General features: G+C 42.6%; 1 protein-coding gene across 1 annotated transcript in view; it reads right to left on the reverse strand.

The window, feature by feature from the left end:
- Window positions 1–3,875: 3,875 nt before the first annotated feature.
- LOC128813926 (uncharacterized) overlaps window positions 3,876–24,047 on the reverse strand; it is a 33,424-nt gene continuing 13,252 nt past the window's right edge. Inside the window, exons 5-11 of the mRNA XM_053989388.1 lie at window positions 23,183–23,419; window positions 22,486–22,563; window positions 21,073–21,289; window positions 16,189–16,397; window positions 15,600–15,672; window positions 10,434–10,551; window positions 3,876–4,535 (exon numbers count right to left, since the gene is read on the reverse strand). Coding sequence (XP_053845363.1) covers window positions 4,340–4,535; window positions 10,434–10,551; window positions 15,600–15,672; window positions 16,189–16,397; window positions 21,073–21,289; window positions 22,486–22,563; window positions 23,183–23,419 — 1,128 coding nt within the window. The 3' untranslated portion in view covers window positions 3,876–4,339. The remainder of the gene's footprint in view (window positions 4,536–10,433; window positions 10,552–15,599; window positions 15,673–16,188; window positions 16,398–21,072; window positions 21,290–22,485; window positions 22,564–23,182; window positions 23,420–24,047) is intronic.

Below are 24,047 nucleotides of genomic sequence, written 5' to 3' on the forward strand. Positions count from 1 at the left end.
CCCTGAGAGCCACATCTCATAGTGAAATGTCCCCTCTCCTGCTTCACACTGGAAATTTGAATGGTTCCCACCACATGTGCTCCAGGTCTGTGCTGGAGCAGAAATTTGAAATGCACCTGCATGAAACACTTTACTGACCTGCTGGCCTTGGCCTTCCACACCCACATCCCTGAGACATCCTTCTCCCAGATGTCATCCAGCACCAGAAACATTCTGTTGCACTCCGGGGCTGCAGCCGGGGTACGATCAGCAGGTACTGCAGGTCACCAGATGGCACCCACAGCACCTCTGCCTTCAGAGGGACAACCTCAAAACATTTCTTTCCATGTGAGCAAGGATGGACAGACAAGCTAAAGATATAAAATCCCCCTTTTTCTCTCAGAGACCACAGTAACATTCAGCCCCACTTCCACGTCAAGCTCAGGTCTGCATTTTAACATATACATTGAGGAGACTGTATTAAAAAAAAAAATCTAATATTATGCTTTTAAATAGAGAATTTACCTAAGTAAATAATTATTTTTAAACCCAAGATTTAAGCAGCTTTAGTATTCCACATTATGCTAATGTTTGACAATTACTAAGTGTGGGTATCAGCCAGCATTTTTTTTTAAGTTTAATTTAAAGCAATTTGACATGGAAAGGTTATTACTTTAGTTGCCAATAAAAGCTGTACTTTTAACATAAGTGTACACCAAGCCCTAGGGTATGTGACTATTATCTTTTCTGCAATTATGTGGTGTTCTACATAAATGTTTAAAAAAAAAAAAAAAACTTAGAAATATCAAAAGTACTAACTTAGCTGCAGTATGAAAGTTGAATAGCAGAGCCGGGAAGCCCGGCTCCCGCAGACACAACACAGGTTGAGGTTTCCTCCTAGAGGTACCGCCGGGAACGGCGCCTCCGCCTGCACGGCATCGCATCCCCCGCACCGCATCCCCCCTGCTCCACCATCCCCCTGCTCTGCATCCCCCCTGCTCCACCATCCCCCGAACCGCTTCCCCCTGCTCTGCATGCCCCCACACCGCAGGTCTTCCCCTGCTAGGCGAGGGGAAGGCTTTTCTCACATTCTTCAGAGAATCACAGAACGGTTCTGGCTGGAAGGGACCACAGTGCATCTCCTGCTCCCACCTCCATGCTCAAGCAGGGTTATTCTAGAAAACATAACACGGTGTTGAAGCCAGATAGTTCTGGAATATCCCCAGTGAGGGAGACTCCACACCCTCTCTGTTCCCGTGGTCCACCACTGCACAGCAAAGTTCTTCCTTGTGTTCAGGTGGAACTTCCTGGGAATCATTTTGTGCCCATTGCCTCTTGTCCTTTGACTTGGCATCACCACCATCCTCTCAACACCTTCCTTTTGGGTACTTCTAGACATTGACATAAACCTCTTGAACTTTGTTTTTCCCTTTAAAGTGGAAATTGGTGCTTCCACTTGGCTTTAGGGCTGTGTCTGCAGAAGAGACCCCATGTCTGTAGCAATGAGACTCCCCCAGAGCACAAAGCAGAGTGTGGGGAGCCCCATGCCCAAGGAGCAGCCACCCCACAGCTCCCAACCCAAATGCCAAGTTTGGTGCTACCAGACAGAAGCAGAACTGCATGGTTACAGCCCTGCCTTCGAGTGGAAATCAGCCATTTTTCTCAGGAAGTTCTGTGGGAAAGGGTGAGGAGCCACAGTGCCATTGCCAGGTCTCCCAAATGGATGAAGCCCTGGGTTCAAGGCCAGGTTGGATGGGGTTTTGAGCAACCTGGTCTAGGGCAAGGTGTTCCTGGCCATGGCATGGGGGTTGGAACTAGAAGATTTTTAAGATCCCTTCCAACTCAAACCATTTGATGACTCAACAGGCCTGTTGGAGGAGAGAGATGAAAGTGTTTCCTTAGGAAGAGACAGACCAGGTCATACACACAGGGAGAAAGACACTTCACTTCTGACACATGGTCTCCTCCAGGGTGTTTCCTTGGCCAAAGTGAGGATGCCATGAAAAACATAAGTTCTGTGAGGGTATTTGCCAATTAGCTTGGGGACTTGGCACCAAGTGCCACGTCCCCTTGGGCTGCTTAGTCCTGAGCCCTTCCCACGTCATGGAGGGAGAGGCAGCCCCTTCCACCAGCCTCTCTGGGCCAACATGGGGCAGGGCCAGGGCCCACACGGGCACACAGCAATGTCCCCAGACAGGAGCCAAGCCCCACACCAGTCTGTGCAGGTAACCTCATTCCTCTGCTCTGCCCGCTCAACCCTTCAAAGGCAGAGCCTGGGGGCAAACAGAGCAGGCGAGACAAGCTCTGGTCCAAACACTGGAGGCTGCTTAGTTAAGAGATCATTTTGATTTTTTTTTTTTTTTTAAGTCTAGGTGATTTTTTTTTATGTCTAGGTTTTGTTTTTAACTTGAAACTTGTGAAAATCACAGCATGACCTTTGCTGGCTGAAAGTCTTCCCGAAACCAGGGCAATGAAGTTCAGCTTCCTGCTGTGCCCTGCCAGTGCCTTTTGGTGCTGAACTTCAACCATCTCCAGGCAAGGAATGGGAGTTCAGCCTTAGCAGTCCATTCAGTCTTTTGTCTTTCTGCTGAGAAAGTGAAAACACTCCTCATAGTTCCAGTGCCAATTGCAGTTCGTGTTTCAAATTAACTGAAGTTCATTATTTTACACTTTAGGTGGAAGCTGCAACAAACTGTCCACCAGCAGTCCAAGCAACAGTATACAAGCCCCTCTAGGATCCCTTGGAAGAGCTCCTGATGAGTTCACCAATGTTTGCACATTAACCTCTGGGTGAAAAGCCAGCCAGAGGGATGTGAGAACTCCACCGAGCCCTCCAGAGCATGACACAAAATGATGCAAGTGTGGGAGCTAGGAGAGAAAAGGTTTTGTGAGCCCAGAAAAATAATAAAACGTTTGAATCCTTAATTGTTTTTCTTGAAGATTTATCCAAAATCAAGCTCTACTTAAGCCTGTGAGTTTGCAGAGCATTGTCAATAAATTAGATCATGCACACAAGGCAAGGATTTCAAGCCAAAAAGCTCTAGCCCTGAGTCGCTTAACAGCAGCACGCCCCAGAAAAACGACTCAAGATGAAACATGAGATATGTATTAATTATCAATGGTCTAATAGAAAATTTAATGAAGACAAGTATCTTCTTGCACTTTATCCACGATAACGATGATAGTACGTCAGCGAGGCGCATACCTTACAACGTAGCAGTGAATGTCAAGTCTGAAGCCATTACAGCAATTCCCCACAATAATGGCCAGCCAATGCATGGGCTTGTAGCACTTAATCAAAGTAACGACATCCATCCACAATTATTTATGTTATGGTAACAAAGAGCTGCCAAATGCAAAACAAATGACATGAGGATTTGCAAGTGAATTTCTTCCCGTAAATTCTCCTTAGGTTATGCTTTAGGGCCCTCAGGATGGAAGTCTGTCTTTATCCAGAGCAATATCAGAACCATGGGGTTATTGTGCCATGTTTTACTGCCTATAAGCAATGAACCCAATGCTATCACCAAAACGAGCTCTTCAGCCAACAGAACTGTATCAATATCACTCGAGCTGGCCTTGGTTTACACCCAAGAGTTGTCTTCAGAATTTTACAAGAGGAAAATAAATTATTTGGAAGATGACCTTTGCTTACTTCTGTCCATCATAGAAAACAAAGACCCAGTTGTATCAACACTTAAACACACATTTAACTTAAAGTATATGAGCAGTCCCTACTTACCTCAAAAGGTTTGGATTAGAGCCATTATAATTACCAACCATGAATCTCTATTAAGTGCAGCACTGTTCTTTCAGGGGCATTTATGTGGGTGTTTGTATAAAAACACTGTCAAAAACTAAAGAACACCAGTAAATATAAAATGGCAACATTCAGGTTCAAATGTAATGAACTAATTTATTTTTTTTAACACTACATCCAACTGTTTTTCACCACTCACAGATGTCACTGGAACAACTTGAATACAAAAAAATTGCCTAAGAACAATAAACTACACAGACCAGCTAATATTGATTGCTTTAAAAATGCCCCCTGTTAAACTTAAATAATAGCCAAATCTCACTGCAGTAAATGTACTTTTATATCATTAAATACTAATTTAACAGAAATGTGGCTGCGCAGTGAAAAGCACTAAAATGCTAGAAAACTGAAAGATTGCCCTTTTTTGTTTTGCCTTATTTTTCCTGTGCATTATACAAGTCTCCAAATTAACACCTGAAAGAAGAAAACAATAATTTCATATTAGCTGGCCACGTAGTCACACAACCCAAAGTGGGGACTAAGCTTAACTCCGATATGCACTTTCCAAGGCCTGTGAGAAGGGAGACTGCAGGACGCCTCTCACCACAGGCTCTGGCCACCCTCGATGACCAGGTTATGGCCCGTCATGTAGTCCGAGGCTTCGGAGGCCAGGTAGACCACGGCAGCCTGCAGGTCCGTGGGCTGGGCCAGCCTCCCGGCGGGAATGTCGGCCAGCCAGCGCCGCACCAGTGGCCGCAGCTCCTGCGAGCGGATCAGCGGCGTGTCAACGATGCCCCTGCAGCGAGCACACGGACCAAAAGTTTAGCAAAGAGCCCTGCCCAGAAGGAAAGGCAGCACCTAGAGGTGTTTGAGATGTTAATTCGGAAGGAAAGCAGGGTGACGGTACAAAGGAGATGAGCACATCAGGCCTGCTCTGCCCTTGCTGAAAGTCATGGTGCAAACTTCCATAGCGCTCCTTTCCTATCATCACCTTTTGCTTCTGATGGGCAGCTCAGAGGTTTCCTTTCAAGTACACATACAATCACACAATCTTCTTGACTAATAGCACAAACCCCTTGCTTTTAGGTTACCCATAATCACCAGTTTAAATTTCTTTTCCAGAAAACAACAACAGCATTGGAAGTGCAAGTGCCTTGAATTGGGTCTGTCACGGCTCTTGGGAACTGTTGTCCTCCCACCAATTTATCATCACTCTACAACTCATGTCATACAGTGTGCTTGTGTACAGCCCAGAAACTGAAAACAGACCAAATCCCCATATGTCAAACAAGGAGGGGAACAAAAGCCAGCACCCTTCTGGGCACCAGAGACTTTCAACACAAAAAAAGGAGGGGCAGAGAAAAGCACAACATACCCAGTGTAATCCCCCTTAAATCAACACCTGACAAATCACACTGATTTACCTTGTCTTGCCTCTTTTACATTAATGACTGACTCTATTTACTAAAACTCTGCTAAGTTTGATTTTTTCAGGTGCCCTAAAAATGATGCTGCAGGAAGCACAATGCAGGGCAAAGATTTGGCTGGCTTTTATGACTTTAACTGCAACTGATTTGTCATACTCCTCCTTAACAACATATTTGTATTTTGCGAAATGTATAATTTTTTCAGCCCCTGAACAAATATATTTACATAACTGTGTCTAACGAGAAATTACATTTAACTTCTCAGAAATGACAATAACTAAAACCTGAACTGCCAATTCCACTTCATTAGTGTGGTAGAAATGCATTCCAAATGTTAATAAAAATTCCAACATGCTGATAAATTAGCGCTTCTAAGGAGCATGTGACACCTTGGTTAACATATTCAACCTCAATTATATTTCTCTTCAGCACCCTGTTATCTGGAACCTTTGCTGGCAATCAGAGGTGCTGTTTTTCAGCGGCCAATTTTCTAGATAATGTAGCTTATCAACACTGTGGGTAAACTTGCCAATGAAATCAGGCTGCACTGAACCACACACACGCTAATTGCATCTCTTTTTTATGCATATTTACAGACTGTCACTTCAAAGAAATCAGTGGCCCATTGAGGCAGCCAGTTAGCTGGAAGAATTGCCTCTTGCAAATGAAAATTAGCAAACAAGCTAGTGATAAATATGAAATGAACAAAGTATAAAAATACCCGTTTTGTTCTGAAACTTCATCGGCATCCCAATTTAGACTTCCAAGGAAATAATTTTTTGAGACAGACTGGATTCTGGGTATGAGATTTACCTTTTGTTTTAAATGAAGGCTGAAATCCACTATTTACTCTGTTATGAAGTGGAACTAATTCAGATTTTCCCCCAAACATTTCTGTTTGCACTATTCAGGCAGGATTTAAATATCAGCTTTATATTTTATTGTAATTGTCAATAAAGAGCAGAGCAGATCAGAAAAACTGAGCAATGCAACTCACTTAAGTTCTGGCAAGGTAACAAAATCAAGCACATTCCAGTATAGGACTGTGAATGGTTTACTTATTTCCTTCAAGCAGAGCCCTCTGGTCTCCCTCCTTGCTTTCCCAAACTCCTCAAGAACTGGTTTTCTTCAGAGAGAAACGTGCTTTGAGCAGCAGACATGAAATATATTGAATTCCTTTCCCTTACGTGCCTCTCACTGAGCTTACAAAACCATCACCATCATCATCATCATCCTGGCTTTACACTAGCAGAGACCAGAATAAGATCCATATGATTTTCTTGTATTTTTTTTTCATTTACAGATATATTTTAACCCCAAGGGAATGCAGATTAGGGAATAAAACACACAGTCCTCCAGCACAACAGATTTTGCTAAAAAAGAGGACGTTTTTCAATCTGTTAAGAAAAATGATCTTTGGTCTGATCACTGCAGTCTGCGAATCACCGTGCCGTGCCTCTTGCTGGACCTTTCTTTAGGTTCACTCCACATAGCAAGAATTTAGATGTGAAACCAAACTTCACTACAAATTTTTGTTATAGAAATGAGAAAAAAATATAGCGCAAAAACTTAAAAGTTGCAAACACACACACTGATGGCACTATAAATATTAGGCATGTCATTGATACTACACATCTTCTGGGAAAGCTTGGTGCCAAGTTGGGCAATTTAACGTTGTCGAACCCTTTTAGGCAGATTTTAGTTGGCTCCTAACCAGTTCCAGCAAAGACAACTGCCAATGCATTAATTCCCTACCTCATCTCGTATGCAGTGCTGAGCCTATCAGTACTTTCTGTTGCATGTCAATGTAATATCAAACTGCTGGTTCCTTAATGTTAGATATGAGCATCAATAGTTCATTATTGATACACAGGACAATTTGTGACATGGGGGGGGAGGGGGGGGAAAAGACCACAAAAAAAAAAAAAAGAGAAAAAAACAATTGCCTGAAACATTTCCACTTCGAGAGACACATTAGGAAAAATATCACTTACCAGATACTTAACTGGAATTGTTACGTGCACTCAATCCCCAAATGAGAGCAAAAAAAGATTCCATCTGTGTGTAACTTGATTTCTTTCAGATGAGTTATTAATTTGAATGAGTTAAGTACACTCCACTTAATCAGGAAGTGTTTAATCACAAGATCCACTTAATTGGGACATCTCCCAAGGAATTAAGATTTAAGTCCAAAGATACTTACCAGCAACGACTGCTGCTTAATGGTGATAGTAATGCTGCTTAATTGGGATGCCTTCAGGTGATGCTGGGGTGCTCCTTCACCTGCCAGCTCTGCCTCTCCTTCCCCCTAATGGGATGTTCCCCAAACCTGCCCAGCCTGCTTTCTGGGGCTACAAGCCTGGTGCAGCACTGTGTGGCTGCCTTCAGAGGAGCAGGGCAGGATGCAGGGCACACAAAGGCTCTTTGCCCAGCAGCCCACAGCCAAATCCCTGCAGCCCATCAGGAAGGAACGTGGTTCATCCCCCAGGGCTGCTGGCCTGGCTGTAAGTTGACCTTAATATCAGCTTCCACCTGCCCATCCCAAAGGTCATCACATAATGGTGTTTCATGTCTTGCTAATCAAGAAGGCAGTAATTAGCCAAAAAAAAGGACATTGATTCAGTGTAATGGCTGCAAAAATGACGTGTTCAGTGCTGCACATGCCAAAAACCAGACACCTTCCAGAATTCCTTCTTCCATCACACCCAATACACTTCCATGTCCTGGAACCAACAAAGAGACTAAACCCTGTGGGCAGCTGGGCATCAGTCAGTGCTCTGTAAAGTTCCCTGACTACACCCAGGTACCCCCTGCAGTTCAACCCCCACATCCATTTCAGGAAGCCTCCAGGACTTTCTTCATTTTTTGGCATCAGCTGTGCAGCAAGCTATGAGGTGATGGCACTGGATGGTGGTACAAGCACTGAGCACAGGTTCCACAATAGCAACAGCATAAGTCAGCCAAAACATCCAGGGAATCTCAGCCACCTCCTCTCCCTGAGCATCAGGTTTGCCTGGCCAGCAAGAGAAGCCTGCATGTTCAATTTTATAAATGCAATAAATCATCCTAAGGACTCTGTCATAACATTTTATGCATTGCTAACTTTTATGCATTGCTCTGCATAAGTTTTATGCACTCATTAAGAAATTAAGTTGATAAAAAGTGACCAGATAGGATGAGGGGGAAAAGGCCAAAAGGTTTGCATGGTGAAATAATGTTTAAGGCCAGACTGGAGCATTTGGAGCTTCAGACAGAGGCATACTGGGAGTGCCTTAAAGTTTTAATGCAACCATGACTGGGAGGGGTAAAGTACTTAAGGACACAGATATTTTACTTATCCAGAGCTGATCTTGGGTACTATCATGCCTTATATCTACATCTGTTCTCCTCAGACTTCTTAAAATCCCACCCTGTTATGACACTGAGGCTCCTGCTGGTGCTGGGTACTCAGATAAATTGGATTGAAGGTGTCCCTCGTCCTCAGTGAGTCCCATCAAGAGACAGTGACACTAGTGGGGTCCACAGTTTTGGGGATGGGTCCAAATGTGCACTGAAATGCAGGTTCACATCTCACACAGACAGGACTATAAATGTGAATAGTTATTCGCTCAGAAGCAGATGTGGCTTTTGCTTATGTGATGAGGGATCTGAGCTCCATGGACTGCTGCAGGCTCCTTCCTCGTGCCCAAAGGTCCCTGGGCAATCCCATCATGAGGGCTCAGCCAGAGCTTGGAGGCTCTGTGAGGGAAGTTCTGCTGGTCTCCAAAGCAGCTCAGTCCAGGTTCCCACCTGCATTAGGGAAAACTGCTCTGTCCACAACAGGGGACCTCAAAGACAACAAAATCTTTGTTCTCCCTGCATCCTTCCTGGCTATTCCTGCAAAAGGCCCTTTTCTCTAGAAGTGAGTGCTTGCTTCCAAGCTGTACAAAACAATGAGTTTTGATAATTTGGTGCCTATATTTTAAATTTATGTAAGCCCCTAAGAAATGGGTAATTCCTCCTGTAAGAGCCTCCTCCTCCATAATTGCTGAGAATGTGACACAACTATCCCACCTCTGCTGGTGCAGATTACCCTCATGTTTTCAGACACAACTCCTGCCAGGTCCTGCTGAGCTTCCCTAATTCCCTTCATCTCCCCAGCCCCCAAAAGCCAGTGTAAATTCACTAGCACTGGTTGTAGGAACACCATTACAGTGCTGCTAGCATGGGCATGGGGAAAATCCCATTAGGAAGTAAGATGCTGTTGAAAGAATCTGTGGATCACGTAGAGCGACGGCTGGAGTCTCTGGTATAATTAGTAATAAATAATCATAAGGAAGACAGCTAGCACAAGCAAGGGGAGAGCAGACCAGCAGTAAAAACAGAAGCACTTTCCATTAAGCTCTGTGATTTTTTTTCCCCCCTCCACTTTGTGGATTAAAATATGTAATTTGTTTTCCCTAATTTGATCTACATTATTATCTTCATTATTACAATTTAACTCCTGGGTTAAAATCCTGCCCTTCTTAGTTACTCTGATTGACTTCAATGGTCTACAGAATTTGACCGCTTCCAATTAACGCTATCCACTTGGGTTTCTGCTCAGCACTATCATGCACTGCTAATTGTTTAATAAAATGACTGGTTGGGCATGTGTGTGAGAAGCAGGGAGAGACAAAGTGGATCTGGTAGGAAAACTTTTCTTTGTGAATAAATACCCTAAAACATAGAGCTTGAAATCTCCAAAAATAAGGAAAATATAATTTGTAATAAATAAATAAATAAATAAATAAATAAAAAATATATATCTATATATATATATATATATTTACAAAACTACACCTGGCCTCTTGTGTCTGTTGGAGCTGAACAGTAGCTCAATAACAGCAATAAAATGCAGCTTTTAAAGTGTCTATGTATTTGTCTCAAGTAAAAAAGGAAAAGAAGAATTGTCTGTGAAGTGTCAAAACCCCTTTCTTTAACCACAGAAGGCTTGGACAGACTAAGGAAATATTTCATCTGGAAGGGAAATGCTAAAAACTACCCTTCACATTATTGGAAAACATATTACCAAATGCTAAAACCTCTCCTTAAATCCCTGAGTATACACAGCAACAGAGCAGGCTCGGTTCTAAGTATTTAAACCTTTGTTAAGGAAAAGACAACATAAAAAGGGATGCAATCCACCTGCTAATTAGAAACTTTATTTGCTGAGATAGTGTTCATTTGAGCTTTGTAGAACATTTCATTCCCTTTGTAGCTTCAAAATGAGATTACATTTTACTTACGGGGAAATGCAGTTGACTTTTACTCCTCTGTCAATCCACTCGGTTCCCAATGTCTGTGTTAATTTTACGACCCCGGCTTTGGAGGCGTTGTATGCCAACTGCTTCTGTGGGTGAGGGACTGCAAGGGATTCAGAAGAAGAAGAAAATTATTTATTCTTCCCAAATTAAAATAGCTCAGGCACTACACAGACAACTCCCTGCATTGAGATGAGCTATTTGCCCTTTTCCCAGGTACCAGGCAGGGAGCAGCAAGAATTCATCCACCTACAACAGAAACCCCTAAATAGGTATTTTGCCATCTAACAATTTTGTGTCAGCAGATGGGGTACTGGAAAACAATGGTGAAAATAAAATTAAAGACATTTAAAAGATCCCATATTTGGGCAAAGACAAAAGCAATGTATTAAACATATATATATGCAATACTTGACTGCTCTGAAGAAAGATAAATAATCATATACACACATGCACATTTATCTATTATAAATATATGTGTGTTTATATACTTGTACACTGTAATACTAATAAAATGTATTATCATACAATTCTAAAATATTATATAATTAATAATACAATGTCTAACATATGTATTCTGTGCTATATAATATATTAATATTTATTATATGTGGTAGATAACATGTGATAGCTGAATGTAGCAGTAAATTGTTTGATATGACATTATATGATAGAATATAAGTGCATAATAGATTTTATATAACATATTATATATAGCTTCTTGGAACAAATTATTCTCCCTAATTTTTAAATTATCCATAGTCTGATGCAAACACATCTTATGATCTAACTAATGTTTGTGTGGATGTGAACACAGGTGCATCCCAAAAATTCAGAACACCCACCACTTTCAAAATCTGAAGCTTTTGAAAATGTTTCAGAGATGTCACATGTCAGTCAAAGACAGAAAATGATCAGCTTGCTAATTACAATGTTCAAGCTTGTTAGTGCCGTGTGCTCGGGTGGCTCTGCCCCTCTCCAGCTCAGTGAAAGCTACTTAAGGACAAATCCCCTGTGGGTGTAAAGTGCCTTAAACCCACGGGAGTCAATCCAAGTCAGTCCAGGTGTTGGGATTCACACCCACAAAGTATCTCTCCTTGGACTTTTCTGGCTGCCATTAGGACTTCATTAAGCAAATCCAGTGCAAAGCATCCATCCATAATTAGCTCTGTATCAGCACAGAGCTTCACGGAGCTGCTGACTCTGATGGAGGGAGAGAGGGGGAAACCAGGGCAAATATCGGTAGTCACAAAGACAGGCAATTCCAGCCTGTGGGGTTGGATAATGCTGAACCCTGGAAGAAAGGGAATCACTGGGTTTGCACAAGGTTCAGCAGCCAAACCCCAACTCCCAGTACTTTGATGAAAGCACATAAGCAGCACTGGTAGCTGACATTAAACTGGTCTCAATAAACTAAGCTGATGCATCAGTTCTATATCACTCCCACCCATGGCATCCCAACACGCCCACTACTGATTTTATTGACTTAAAACACTTGGGTTTGAGTATGTCAGTGCAATGGGTGGAAAGAAGGTGATAACTAAGTTACCCAAACTCTAAAAGAACCAAAAAGCCCTGCTGCAAACTAGTGAGCGTGTGAACAAGGACCTTTGCCTTGAACAGACATGTTTGTGAATAGATTTAAAGCACACACATGCTGGGAGCAACAATTAGAGGGGTTTTTTTCTGCATATGCTGCAAGTTTGCTCAGAATTCAGAGGCCTTTTCCTTGCTAAAAAGAACATTTCATACCATGGCCCTCCTCTGCCAGTATTTATTCTGCACTCTTTTTTGTTCAATAAGAAATAATTTGCATTTTGACCAGCAGAACTGCTTTGCCCTCGGTGTGTGCCTGTTGCCCCCTGACGCAGCTCGCCATGGGGGCTCTCAAAGAGATGTGGAACGTAATTTCTTGATTAATTGCCATGCATCAGCTCCAAGTTACATACAACTTTGGTAGTTAACCTTGTAACCTCCCAAAAGCAGTTCTTTGCTAAACTTTCCAAACATGTCTGGCTGTGATAAATCATTTTGGTGATCACTTGCTAAGAGGAGAGGAGTTCTGGCACTGGCTCTGCACCTACAGCGCATGTGGGTGAGAACAAGTTGCTGCAAGCCGTGAGAATCAGCTTCTGACTTGGGTGATGAGACACAGCTATCAAAAGTCCTTCCATGGATTTTGTCTTTATAAGCATATCTGAAGAAGGTAATTAGGAGCATGAAATTTTCCCCTGCTGAGACACTCAGCCCCTCTCAATTGGAAGAACTCAAGGAGAAGCCAACAGGTGCTGTGAATCTCTGGCGTTGGATGGGATTTCTGCAGCTAAGCACCCCATGCCACCTCCTCTTACCTTACCTAAGGTGGTCTCTTACAGAGAGAAGAGCAAATCTGTAACCCTCCAAACTCATGCAAAATGGGGTTTGTGAATTAAGTTATGCCTCCAGCAGTGTCACCAAAAAATCTGCATTGCTAAGGCTTCTGGGAAGTGAGAAGACAGACAATAGGAGAAAGCAGATAAAAATTCTGCCAACATTAGCTGTGTTATGTTTTAAACCCCTTTGTTCTGACTTTGGCTGGGTTGTTTTTTTTTTTTCCTAGTAACTGTTACAGTGCTGTGTTTTGGATTTAGGATAGGAAGAATGTTAACACACTGATGGTTTAGCTGTTGCTGAGTGCGTCTTACTCTAAATCAAGGACTTTTCAGGGCCTCCTGCTGCCCTGCTAGCAAGGAGGCTGGAGGCAAAAGAACCTGGGAGGGGACACAGCCAGGACATCTGACTCTAACTGGCCAGAGGGATATTTCAAACCACATGGCATTGTGCTGAAAAGCAAAACTGGGGTGAGTTGGCTGGGTACACTGACTGGGCATTGGTCAGTGGGTAGTGAAAGACTGCACTGTGCACCACTTGGTTTTTATGTCCTTTTTTCCTTATTATTTTTTTACCTCTCCTTTTCTGTCCTAATAAACTGTCTTTATCTCAACCCACAAGTTTCACCTTTTTTCCTAGATTCTCTCTCCCATCCTTGTGGGGAGAGAAGGAAGGGCTGTGGGGTTATACCACAACAACCTGACACTGCTGCTGCCCCCTTGTTTGGTGCATCAGGCTCCCAGCCTGACCTTGAAGCAGCCACACAATATTAATGAGAGGTGCACACAGAGCAGAGCAGACCACTTCCCACTGAAGATATTCACTGTAAAAATTACAGCTCTGAGTTACACCTGAGTGAACGGCCGAGCTGCTGCTGCTGCTGGAGCGTATGCCTGGAATAATTCCATTGGAACACCAGAATCAAAATGCACATATGCAAAATGTATGCAGCTTATCTTCAATTAATTAAAGCTGATTCTGAGCAGTGTATCTGGAAAAATCACAAACAAAAACCTCCCTATCCTGCTAAGTGTCTCCTCATTTTCCTGTATCTCTGAGGAAGGACTCAACCTACAACAACAACAAAAAAAATATCCCCTAACTATTTCTAGAAACATTTCATACTATGCCAGTTGGCCAACGTACTTAAATAACCAACCAACCAACATATTTATTTAACATTCAGCAGATGGACATGATATGAACATCGTGGTTTTCAGTCGTAGTTTCATAACTACTCGATTTTCTCAATGCCAAGATTCAAACAGGTTCAGAAGGTAAACACATCTCTCCATCTCTTAACTTCTGGCCTAATGTGCATTAACTTTCACTGACATTTAAATGCATCTTGGGATGACCCTTCCAGGTTGCTCTCAGGGCTGCTTTCCAATGTTCCTTGCTGTTCCAAGACTGGTACTGCCCTCAGATGTGACCCCCAGGTGGAGCTCTGGGGGTGCAGCTCCAAGCTGGGGCTGGGATGGATGCTTTGTTGGAATGGCATCACCACCCAGCTCAGCAGAGCTGTGCCAAGCCCCGATGGAAAAGTTGGAAAAAGCCTCTCCTTAAGCAGAGCAGACCACTGCTGGGCTGCAGCAAGGCTGGGAGCTGTGTGCCAAACCAGCAGATCCCCAGTTTGTGCCAATTCCCAGAGCTTCCTAACTTTCTCCAGGATGGACTACATCCCAGGAAATCTTGCTTTGTGACAATGATGTGGATGGTGACAGCCCAAGCACAGACCAGAGCCCGACTGCTCAGAGCAGAGCAGGAAAGCCTGAGGTATTTGAATTTTTTTTCACAATCTTTTCAGAACTACTTTGCTTGGGGAGTTTTTGTAAGTTTACAAAGTTGGGATGAAGGGATGGTGCCTGTGTTTATGCATAAGTAAAACAGCTGGTAAAGGCACTTGAAAAAATATTAAAAACAACATTATAAATGGATTTTTGAAGAACCATTTAAAGTTACTGTGCAATAAACTGAGTAGAATGACATTGAATGTCAAACTGGGCACAGTAAAAATAAACATTATTCCAAAGGAAAATAAAAAAGACTGCATATTTATGTAACATTCAGCAGATGGACATGATATTAATACAGGGGTTTTCAGTTGTACTTTTATAGCTACTAGATTTTCTTGCCTAACTTGGCAACCCAAGGCACCATTTGATTTTTGGATTTGGACAATACTGCAACAGATGTCCAGACCAATAAAATAAATTCCTAAAGGGCTATGCTTAATTTGTGTAATTGATCAATTTTTGTTACATGGGCTTCAGCTCAGCAGCCTTCCAGATTAGCTCAGCAGTAGGGATTTCATTCCATATGTTACAATGGTTTATTGGTCCTTTTGATGACACTGCTGATTCAGCAGCGTTGGTGCAGGCACCTGTTGGCAATGAGAATGTTATAAAACCCATGGGTACCAGGGCAAATATTGGCACAAAATCCTTTGGGTGGCTTGTAAGCTTCTTGTGGGCTCAGCTTCCCACGTGCCAAGGAGTTTGCCTGGAACAGCATGAAGGGAGCAGCACCTCTCCTGTGGTATCTGCACCAGAGTCAGAGAGGGTGTCTCCACCTTTTCTATAAAAAGTAATAAGTGCTCTAAAACATTGAGGACAGATAAATGTTGAAAAATGATATCAATAAAAATTTTGTAGTACATTTCCTCTAATACGAAATGTCAGTGATTTACTCCTTCCCAATACAGGTTTAATTGATTCAAATAGCATCGGTAGTAATTAAAATATGGATTCTGAAGCACAACTGTTAGCTCTCATCACTCACCTATTAAACTTGCCATAGATGCTGTGTTAATTATCTTCCCATATCCTTGATTCAGCATAATGCGGCCTGCAGCCTGTGACAGAAATTAAAGGAAAGACCAGTGACCCTTTCTGTGATTGTGCTAATAATGACATGATAATAAATTAGTCTTTTCAGAAGAGTTGATGTGCTAACACATTTTTTTTAAGTACCTGATATAAAAACTTGGTATAAAAATGGCTGATGCAGGGAAAAAATCCCATTGCCATTTCACACCTCTCCACTGTTGGCAATATTAAAAAAAAAAATCATGAATGTTGGGAATTCCCCCCTCCAAGCTTTCTGGTTGTCAAATAACCACCCTTCAAAAAACTTTTGGCCATTCTTTAATGCCTGGGATTGGGTAGCCAACAAGTACCAGCTGCTTTTGAATGTATTGACCAAAATCTGTAATTAATATAAAGAAAATCTCTCCTAAACTCCACCAAAACTAGGACCAATTTTATTGTGATAATTATTAATAAAATGCTATTATATATTGAGATAAAATAAGCACTTAGAATATTAATACTCATTTGCAAAACTAACCAGTGCAGTATTTCACACTTACTTGGCAGCACAAAAATAATCCTCGTAAATTAACATTAAAAGTTTTGTCCCATTCCTCCAGGGAAGTCTCTTCACTTGCAGAGTTCAGATTGATTCCTGCATTGTTGCATGCAATGTGGACTGTGCCCCAGCGAGCCACGATTGCATCCACCATCCTCTGCACATCCTCAGGCTTGCTTACATCTGCTGCCAGGGCAAGGCTTTTAATGCCTGCATTGAAATAAGAGTGATAGAATCAGCACAGGAATTCACACGGGAAAAAAATTTATATTTTATGATTGTTTTTTTAATTCATACATAGAGATATTTTATATATAGCTATATTTTATACATACATGTGTGTGTATATATATATTCCACCTTAATTCATTGCTCCACAAACAGTAGCAAAACGCGTGTTTGTTTCTGCAGTACCATTACAAAGTTGCTGACTGCTGCGAGGTTTGCTTGCTGGAGACCAGCCTGGAGCCCAGGTGTGGGAGCGACGGCTGCCATTCGGGCAGGACGAAGCTTGGAACACTGCACCATCTTCTGTCCAAACCCTCAACTGCAGCTTCCCCAGCGCCCGGCTGCTCTACAGATGCTTTTCTTCTGCCAGGTCCCCCCCCCACCCCAGGATGCTACAGAAATCAAATTAATTTGTCCCGAACTGCTCTCTGGATGAACTACAGCATGCAGAGAGATGGGAGCCTCAGACAAAGCCAAACCAGTTTTAGGTGGGAGCTAAGTGGGAATACGTGCAGGTGCACAGGTATGGCAGTCACAGTGACTTATTTATTGCAAATCACACTGCCAGAATAATGCAAACATCTGGCAGTGATTTACCAAATTTGAAACATGAAGAATTTTTGCATTTTTTTCCTAAAATAATCCAGCCACTGACTTTTGTACCAGGGTTGATCCGTAAACAATTTATTTTTAATTTATTCATTTAATTCATTTAATTTATTATAAAAATCAGCTTTAAATAACTTTATTGTTAGACAGCATAAGAAGCCTGCTGAGGCGCCTGATGCTACTGGGATTATAACCAGCCTCAAAGCCAAACAAGGCTACACCAGTAAGGGCTGTGGTGAAATGGGTCTTAAATTAAGGAAGGAGGGAGGTGGCCACTGGGGTTGGACCATGATCAGTAGTCTGGGTAGGAAGTTGCAGCTATTAAAGCAAGGTATTTTTCTTCTATATAAATGACAAATTTGTTCCACACTGGTACCTCTTTTAGATCATTCTGATAAAACATTCAAAAGAAGAGATCAGCCTATTCCAGGAGGAGACTCTCCCAAAATGAAGCAGAGACGGAGGCTTCCAGGAAAGCAAGGCAAAGCAGGAATTGCCCAGTTGTGTGTGTGAAGAAAATGGGAGGAAAGAGGCTTTTGCATGGAAAAGCTCATCTCCAGTGCCTCCAGGAGCCTGTCAGAGTGCACAGTCCAAGATGATGCCACTCTGGGATGCCAGGGCATGGGAGCTCCTGCCCCTTTCAGTGATAACACTGTTCTCTTGATTTCCATGGCAGAGAAAAAATACAGACAACTAAAAAATGGATGCATGCTCAGCCACAAAACAAGACCCCTTATTTTATGGCAGGTTTTATGCTAAATATGCTGAAAGAATAAGAATAGCCAGACGTCCCCTAATTGTTATCAAGACATGTAACACACAGGGAGTTGCTGCAATCTTTCTTTTGCAATTTACAGATAAAATGGGTGCAAGTGTGTTACTAATGGTAACAGAAAGACTCTTCACCTGCCCTCCAACTCTCACCCTATTTAGAGCTTCGTCTTATAGATCAGTTTATAAAAATGAGACAAAAGGTGCCACATGTAAGTGTCTAGTGAAGATGCAGTGAAACCACGCTCACACTTCAAACCAGAGTCTTAATCAATTCATCTGACATTCCTGCACTCTGAGAGGGGGGAGGAAACCACTTTCTGTCTCTCCACTGTCCCCTCAAACCACCTGTTAAAAATAATAAATAAAACAAACTGTGGGAAAATAGCTTCAAATCTACAGACACAATCAGGGGCAAGACACTCAGCACAGGATGATGCTGCTGGGTGCGTGGTGGGGCCAGTGCATCTCCACAGCACTCAGCTCAGTTTTGTGGGGCTCGTGGAGGCAGGTTTGTCATGAGAGGGGCAGGAGAGGAGCCCAGGGGCTCTGTGCTGGAGACAATCACTGTGCTGGATATGCCTGAGGTGTCCTTCTGCAGGGACACACAGACGTCCCCCTGCCACGGGCTTCATCTCTGGTCTCTCAGTGTAAATGGAAGTAACATGTTGCATATAGACAAGAAGATCAGGAGTGACATTGCACAAGACATTTGCATAGTTTACAGTGAAAATGCACATTTTAAAAATCCCATCAGACTAATTCTTCCCTTAGGGTACAGGCAGTGATTCCTCCTGAAGACAGAGGTGTGTGTAGTGGAAGGTAACCCTTAGGATTTTTTGGTAATGTTTCATCATTTTTGGTTCTTCAGTCAGGATCCATTAGTAACTGTTGAAAAAGGTATTCACACAGGATCTAAAAACAAAGAGCCCTGCAGCCAAGGGACATACACTCAAGCTGTCTAACAAAGCTAAAACTGAGATCACAGGCGTTCTGATGTTTAAAACTCATCATGAAATGATGGCACCATCCCAAAAGGCAGGAAAGGGCTCCTTGATACAAAAAGCAGAGCAGCTCTAAGCAAGCTAAGCAAAATGTTTTGAAAAAGTATCAGTATGGGAATGACTTGGGGCACTGAGCTTCCAACTTTGAGTCAGAGATCTACAGCCATAGAGGAGGAAAAAAATCACAGCCCCTTTGTCCTTATTAAAGCAGGAAAAATACGTATTAATGTTATGATTGCTTCAATTTACTCGTGAATATTTTGAGAGTAAAGCTAGCTGAGCCTTTTTGTCAAAATTTATTTCCAACAGAGCATGATACTTCTTTGAAGCCAAAATGTTTCATGGAAACATTGATTTCAACAAAAAGTTTTCAAGGGAAAGCTTCTGAGGTCCAGGCTGGAATCTCTAGTTACCTCTGGAGAGAAAAGATTGAAAACCTGACCTTTTCAGATCCTTTCCAAAAACGGGCATTTGGATGTAATTCCCTTTCACAAAAGCTTTACAAAGTTTGGGGGTTGTTCCAACAGGGAACGACAATAAATTCAAAACCTCAAAACCCATCATGAGATGGAAGAGATGTGCCCTGACCAGCTGCACTGGTCAAATTGATAGATAATATTTGACCTCAAAGGATAAAGATGTGTAAAGAGTGAGAAGTGAGATTTTCTTTGCTTTAGACTGCAATAATATTTGCTATGCCTCATGACCTCTCCGACTGCATTTTGGAACAACCCCCCACCTCCTCCAGGCTGGCAGCCCAGTGCTGAAGGAGCAGAGATGTAGGGCAGCCATTGAAGGGTAGATGATCAAACTCCTACTGAAAATGCCCTGGAGATGAGTTAAGTTCATTTTCCAATAGGCTGTTGGCATCCAAAGTCTCATGGCTCTATCAAGTAGCCCATTTCCATCCGAATAGCTCTGCTTGATATGCAGGATCTCACAGGGAAAAAATGTCCAAAAGGAGAGTTAAGGTGTAGGGCACAGCTACTTTGTGCCAAAACCATATGGCTCCAGTGCATAAGTGAGTGAAAAGCTTCAGGGAAGGAGGGAATGGATGACTCTAGAATTTCTAATAGGAACTGGACACTTTCTTCTAGGTCATTATTAGGGATCAGAGCTTTAACCATCGCACTGACACTCTGTGTGAAGTGTCTCCTGCTTAGCAGAGATGGGGTTGTGCAGACAGGGATGTTTTGCTTTAAATGTTCTCTGGGGAGCCTCAGAACGGTGTCCAAACCAGAATGACACCAATCCTTGTCTCTTCCTGAGACTGGGTGATATAAATGCCTCTGCAGGGGCTGGTTTTGCTGGAGAATATGGTTTCTAATGGCCAAATCCCTTGCAGAAGTCAGAGTGAAAACAAATACTGGTGACTTTATCCAGGTGGGAATGTGAAAATTTCCTGCGTAATTGTCCATCTTTAGAGACAATGAAATACTGAACTTTGAAGAAGGCTCAAGTGCAATCTCACAGAAGAATTTATAAAACGAGTAATACTTCCTTTTCTTTTATCATTAAAATTATATTTCCAGTTTTCTTTTTCCCCTTTACAATTGCAATTTAGCACAGCTCTAGGGGGAAATTCAATTTTATGTTACACTTTCTGTTTTTACTGCTAAAACAGGAGTGGCTTGTAGAGGATTTTACCTCTTATTTGGGACTTTACTTATTATGTTTATTAGTGTTTTGTTCCCATATCTGACCTTGCACGCATGTTTGAAAGAGAGCTTAAAAAATTACTTATCTTCAATTTAAAGGGCACAGTGAGAGATTCAGACTGACAATACAACTACCCTGTTTTGATGTTTTGGCTCATGGTACAGATATAAGATCTGGAAGAGGGGGTAGGTGAGTTTGTGGGCTGTATCTTTCATTCACTCATAGTGAAGCCTGCATGATTTATTTTGAGCAGCACCACCTCTGTTCAGTGCTGGTCACACAGATCTCACTTGTACAAGGTGATCTTTCTCTGTTCCTGTCAGCCATGGCTCACCACTTTGGACACTTTTAGCGAGGAATTTTGTTTGGATCACTTTGCCTCTCAAGAAGAGTTTATATTGATAAATAACTCTCGCACATGGTGTGGTATCAATGAGTGCTGGAACAACACTGGCAGGGCAGGAGAAGCTTTGTGCCCATGGCTTGAAAACCCTCTACTCTAAGCACTTCCCCAGCAGGGCTGGATGGGAGGTGATTGCTCTACAGAGGTTTGAAGAGGTGTGAGGTTTGAAGGAAAGCCACCCATTACAGTGCCCATCACACCTGGTGCTTACCTTTGAGGCTGAGCTCACATGCCACCGCTTCTGCCTTGGCAAGGACCAGATCCACCACAGCCACTTTAGCCCCAGCTTCCCCCAGGGCGTGGGCAAAGGCCCTGCCAATTCCCTGCCCTGCTCCTGTGACGTAGGCGACCCTGCCGTCCAAACGCAGCCGCTCCAGGATGCGGCGCTGGTTGCAGCCCCAGAAGACATCATCCTTCACCACTTCTGTCTGAAACAAGAGCACAAACGCTGCACAGTAAGGGGCAGAGCTCACTGACAGCTGCGAAGGACTCTGCTGGTGAGAACGAGGTGGGAGCATGAGCAGGGATCCATGTCTTCTTGGCCCATTAATTAATACAAAAAGTATCATTAATTCAAGCCCCTTATCCATACAGATATGAAGATCAAACAGAGCACTAAGGTGCCAGACAATGGAGCAGAAGGGCTATGCACTGGGGAGATGCTACAACTATTCCACTTTTAGGAGAGTAGCGTATGGCATTTCCTAGCCTGGCTTGGGTACAAAGTCTTAGAAGATCACTGATTAAGTCTTCCAGTTATTTCATCCCCAGGGCCCAATCTTGCCCTCAGGCTCAGCTAAGAGGCTAAGAACAAGGTTCCAAAGGCAGGATTTGGGTCAAGTAGAGTGCAATCAAAATATCTTCACAAGGCTGGTGCACAAATAAAGATATCAGCCAATAACTTAAACCAAGCTGTCATCTGATCAGCTGCCATACATCATTTCCCCCCGACTGGAATCAAAATGCAAAATACAAGATGTTTAAAATATTGAGTTTGAAATGCCAGGAATTACCAGTGGGTGTAGCTTTGGGAGTGCTCAGAAACTGCAAAACAACCAGGATGTTTGGGTCTGGGTTTACTGAGGTAGGCCATTATGATTCCAGATGGGAATTTCATTACAGCTGGATGATGCCCACTACATAAAACAGAGAAAGATAAAAGCACCTTTTTTTTCCTTAGGACAAGCAAAATGTAGGGGCATGAAAATATCCAGCTCAGAGAGCACAGGAGGGCATTCTGTGCTGCCTTTGAGCAAAAAAATGAACTATTTCAGAAATGTTGTCCTGGTTCATTTCAGCTGGTCCTCATCTCCATCTTCCCACACTCCTCTGGATAGGAAAGATGGGAGAGCACCAGGCACTGATGCCTGGTGAGCAGTACACCAGTCACTCCAGAGATTCATCACAGCTGATCTGAAAGACTTTGCAAGGAATCAGCATTTATCAGCTTTAGTGCAACCCTGGACTAGTGATGCTAAAAGGTGCCAAACTGTAAGCTGCTAAACCCATGATTATGGTACCACATGTTTGGGTTCTTGCCACCAAACTCCTGAAAATTATTTTGTCCCCGTCCTTGGCAGAGTCAAAATTTTCCCAGAAATGCTCACAGAGAGGAAATACCTACCTTGGATTCCATCACTGCATCTGGAGGCACAGGGCTCCTCCGAATGAGGCTCAGTCCACTCTGCACAGGCAAAATCACCTGCAAATATAACACAATTCTCATCTGCTTGGTACCTGGCTTTCTGTCACCCAAATTCCATTGATATGAAGGATAATCCTCAGGCCACAGTAGTTTTTCCCCTACTCCTGTTCTTTAGCTGAAGCCAACACAAACATTTCAGGCATTTGTATTTGCTCCCATTCCTCTTCCAAACTAATTGCTTACACAAATGCCAGGGAATAAAAATGCAGTCTTGTCTCTCCCGTTTCTAAAATCACAACATATTGTCTGTGCATCCTATTACTTCTTCTTTTTATTCTCTTTGCTAACTCCGGTTGTGCTGGTGATGCCCTACAGCCCCCAGAGCCTTTAAAGCAGAGTGGTGATTCTTTAGTTGTGCTGTAGAGCTGATTATTTACTCCTAAGTGCTCTCCTTTTATCTTGCCTTTAACACACTATAAGATGTAGACAGAGCAGAGACCACTCCTGAATACAGGAACTCATACCTACAGCTCAAGTGAGGTGAATTATAATAAAATCTGAGTTCATTTTAGGTCCTTTGGATAATGGCACCAACAAAAGAAGCATTTTAAAGAGTACTTTGCAAAATCCATAGATACAGCACTGCGGGCACCTTAACCAATGGCATTGCACTAACCTGCTCAACACGAGGATCTGAATTAATCACTGAATTTAATTTTCTGACAGCTAGTACATTTTCATCTGATACATTCTCCAGGTAGACTTGTCCTTTCATGAGTGTATTCTCTACACAGATCACTGCATCCATGCTCAGCAAGTGGTTATCCATGACAAAGCTGTAGTACTGAGCAGCATTCCTTTGATCAGCATCAATAAAGACTATATCAAAGTGCTCGTCCTCAGCATGTAGTGCCTGGGAAAAAAAATTATATTGGAGAAAACACTAATTATTTACCTGAAAGTTTAACATGTTGCCATTAATTTGTTGTTTATATAAACACCAAACCAGACAGAAACTTGTTCTTTTAAGGTAACACTGCTAGAAATGCTTCTGGAGATCTTGGGAGTTTTCCATGCTTTGCAAACAATTCTTTAGCAATGAATCTCTAAACTTCTCAAGGAAAATCAGGATATAAAAGAGGATGGCTCATCCCAGCTTATGGTGTTGAGAGTCACAGCAGAAACACCTGCATACCTTGAGTCAAAGTAAATTGATCCATCAGGGTAAGACTGACATCAAACTCTGACACTGCGGTGCTGCAAGAAGTTCTCTCTTCTCAAAAGAGCAACTATCAACAAATTGAAGAGTGGCAATTATATCAGTCTGGGGGGAAAAAGAGGCATAAGGCAGATCTGGGAATTGCAAACTAGTGTGTCCCACTTCAGTAGCAGGAAAATGGTTGAAATCCCAATTAATATAGAATTATAAAACACATGAAAGAACAGGTCATGATAGAGATAAAGCAGCACAGCCCCTGTGAAGGAAAATGATGTTTCTTTAATCTAAAAAAATGCTTTGGATGGCTCAGCAACAGAGAGGA

Source organism: Vidua macroura, chromosome 13 (genome assembly GCF_024509145.1).
Source record: "Vidua macroura isolate BioBank_ID:100142 chromosome 13, ASM2450914v1, whole genome shotgun sequence".
Taxonomy (NCBI): domain Eukaryota; kingdom Metazoa; phylum Chordata; class Aves; order Passeriformes; family Viduidae; genus Vidua; species Vidua macroura.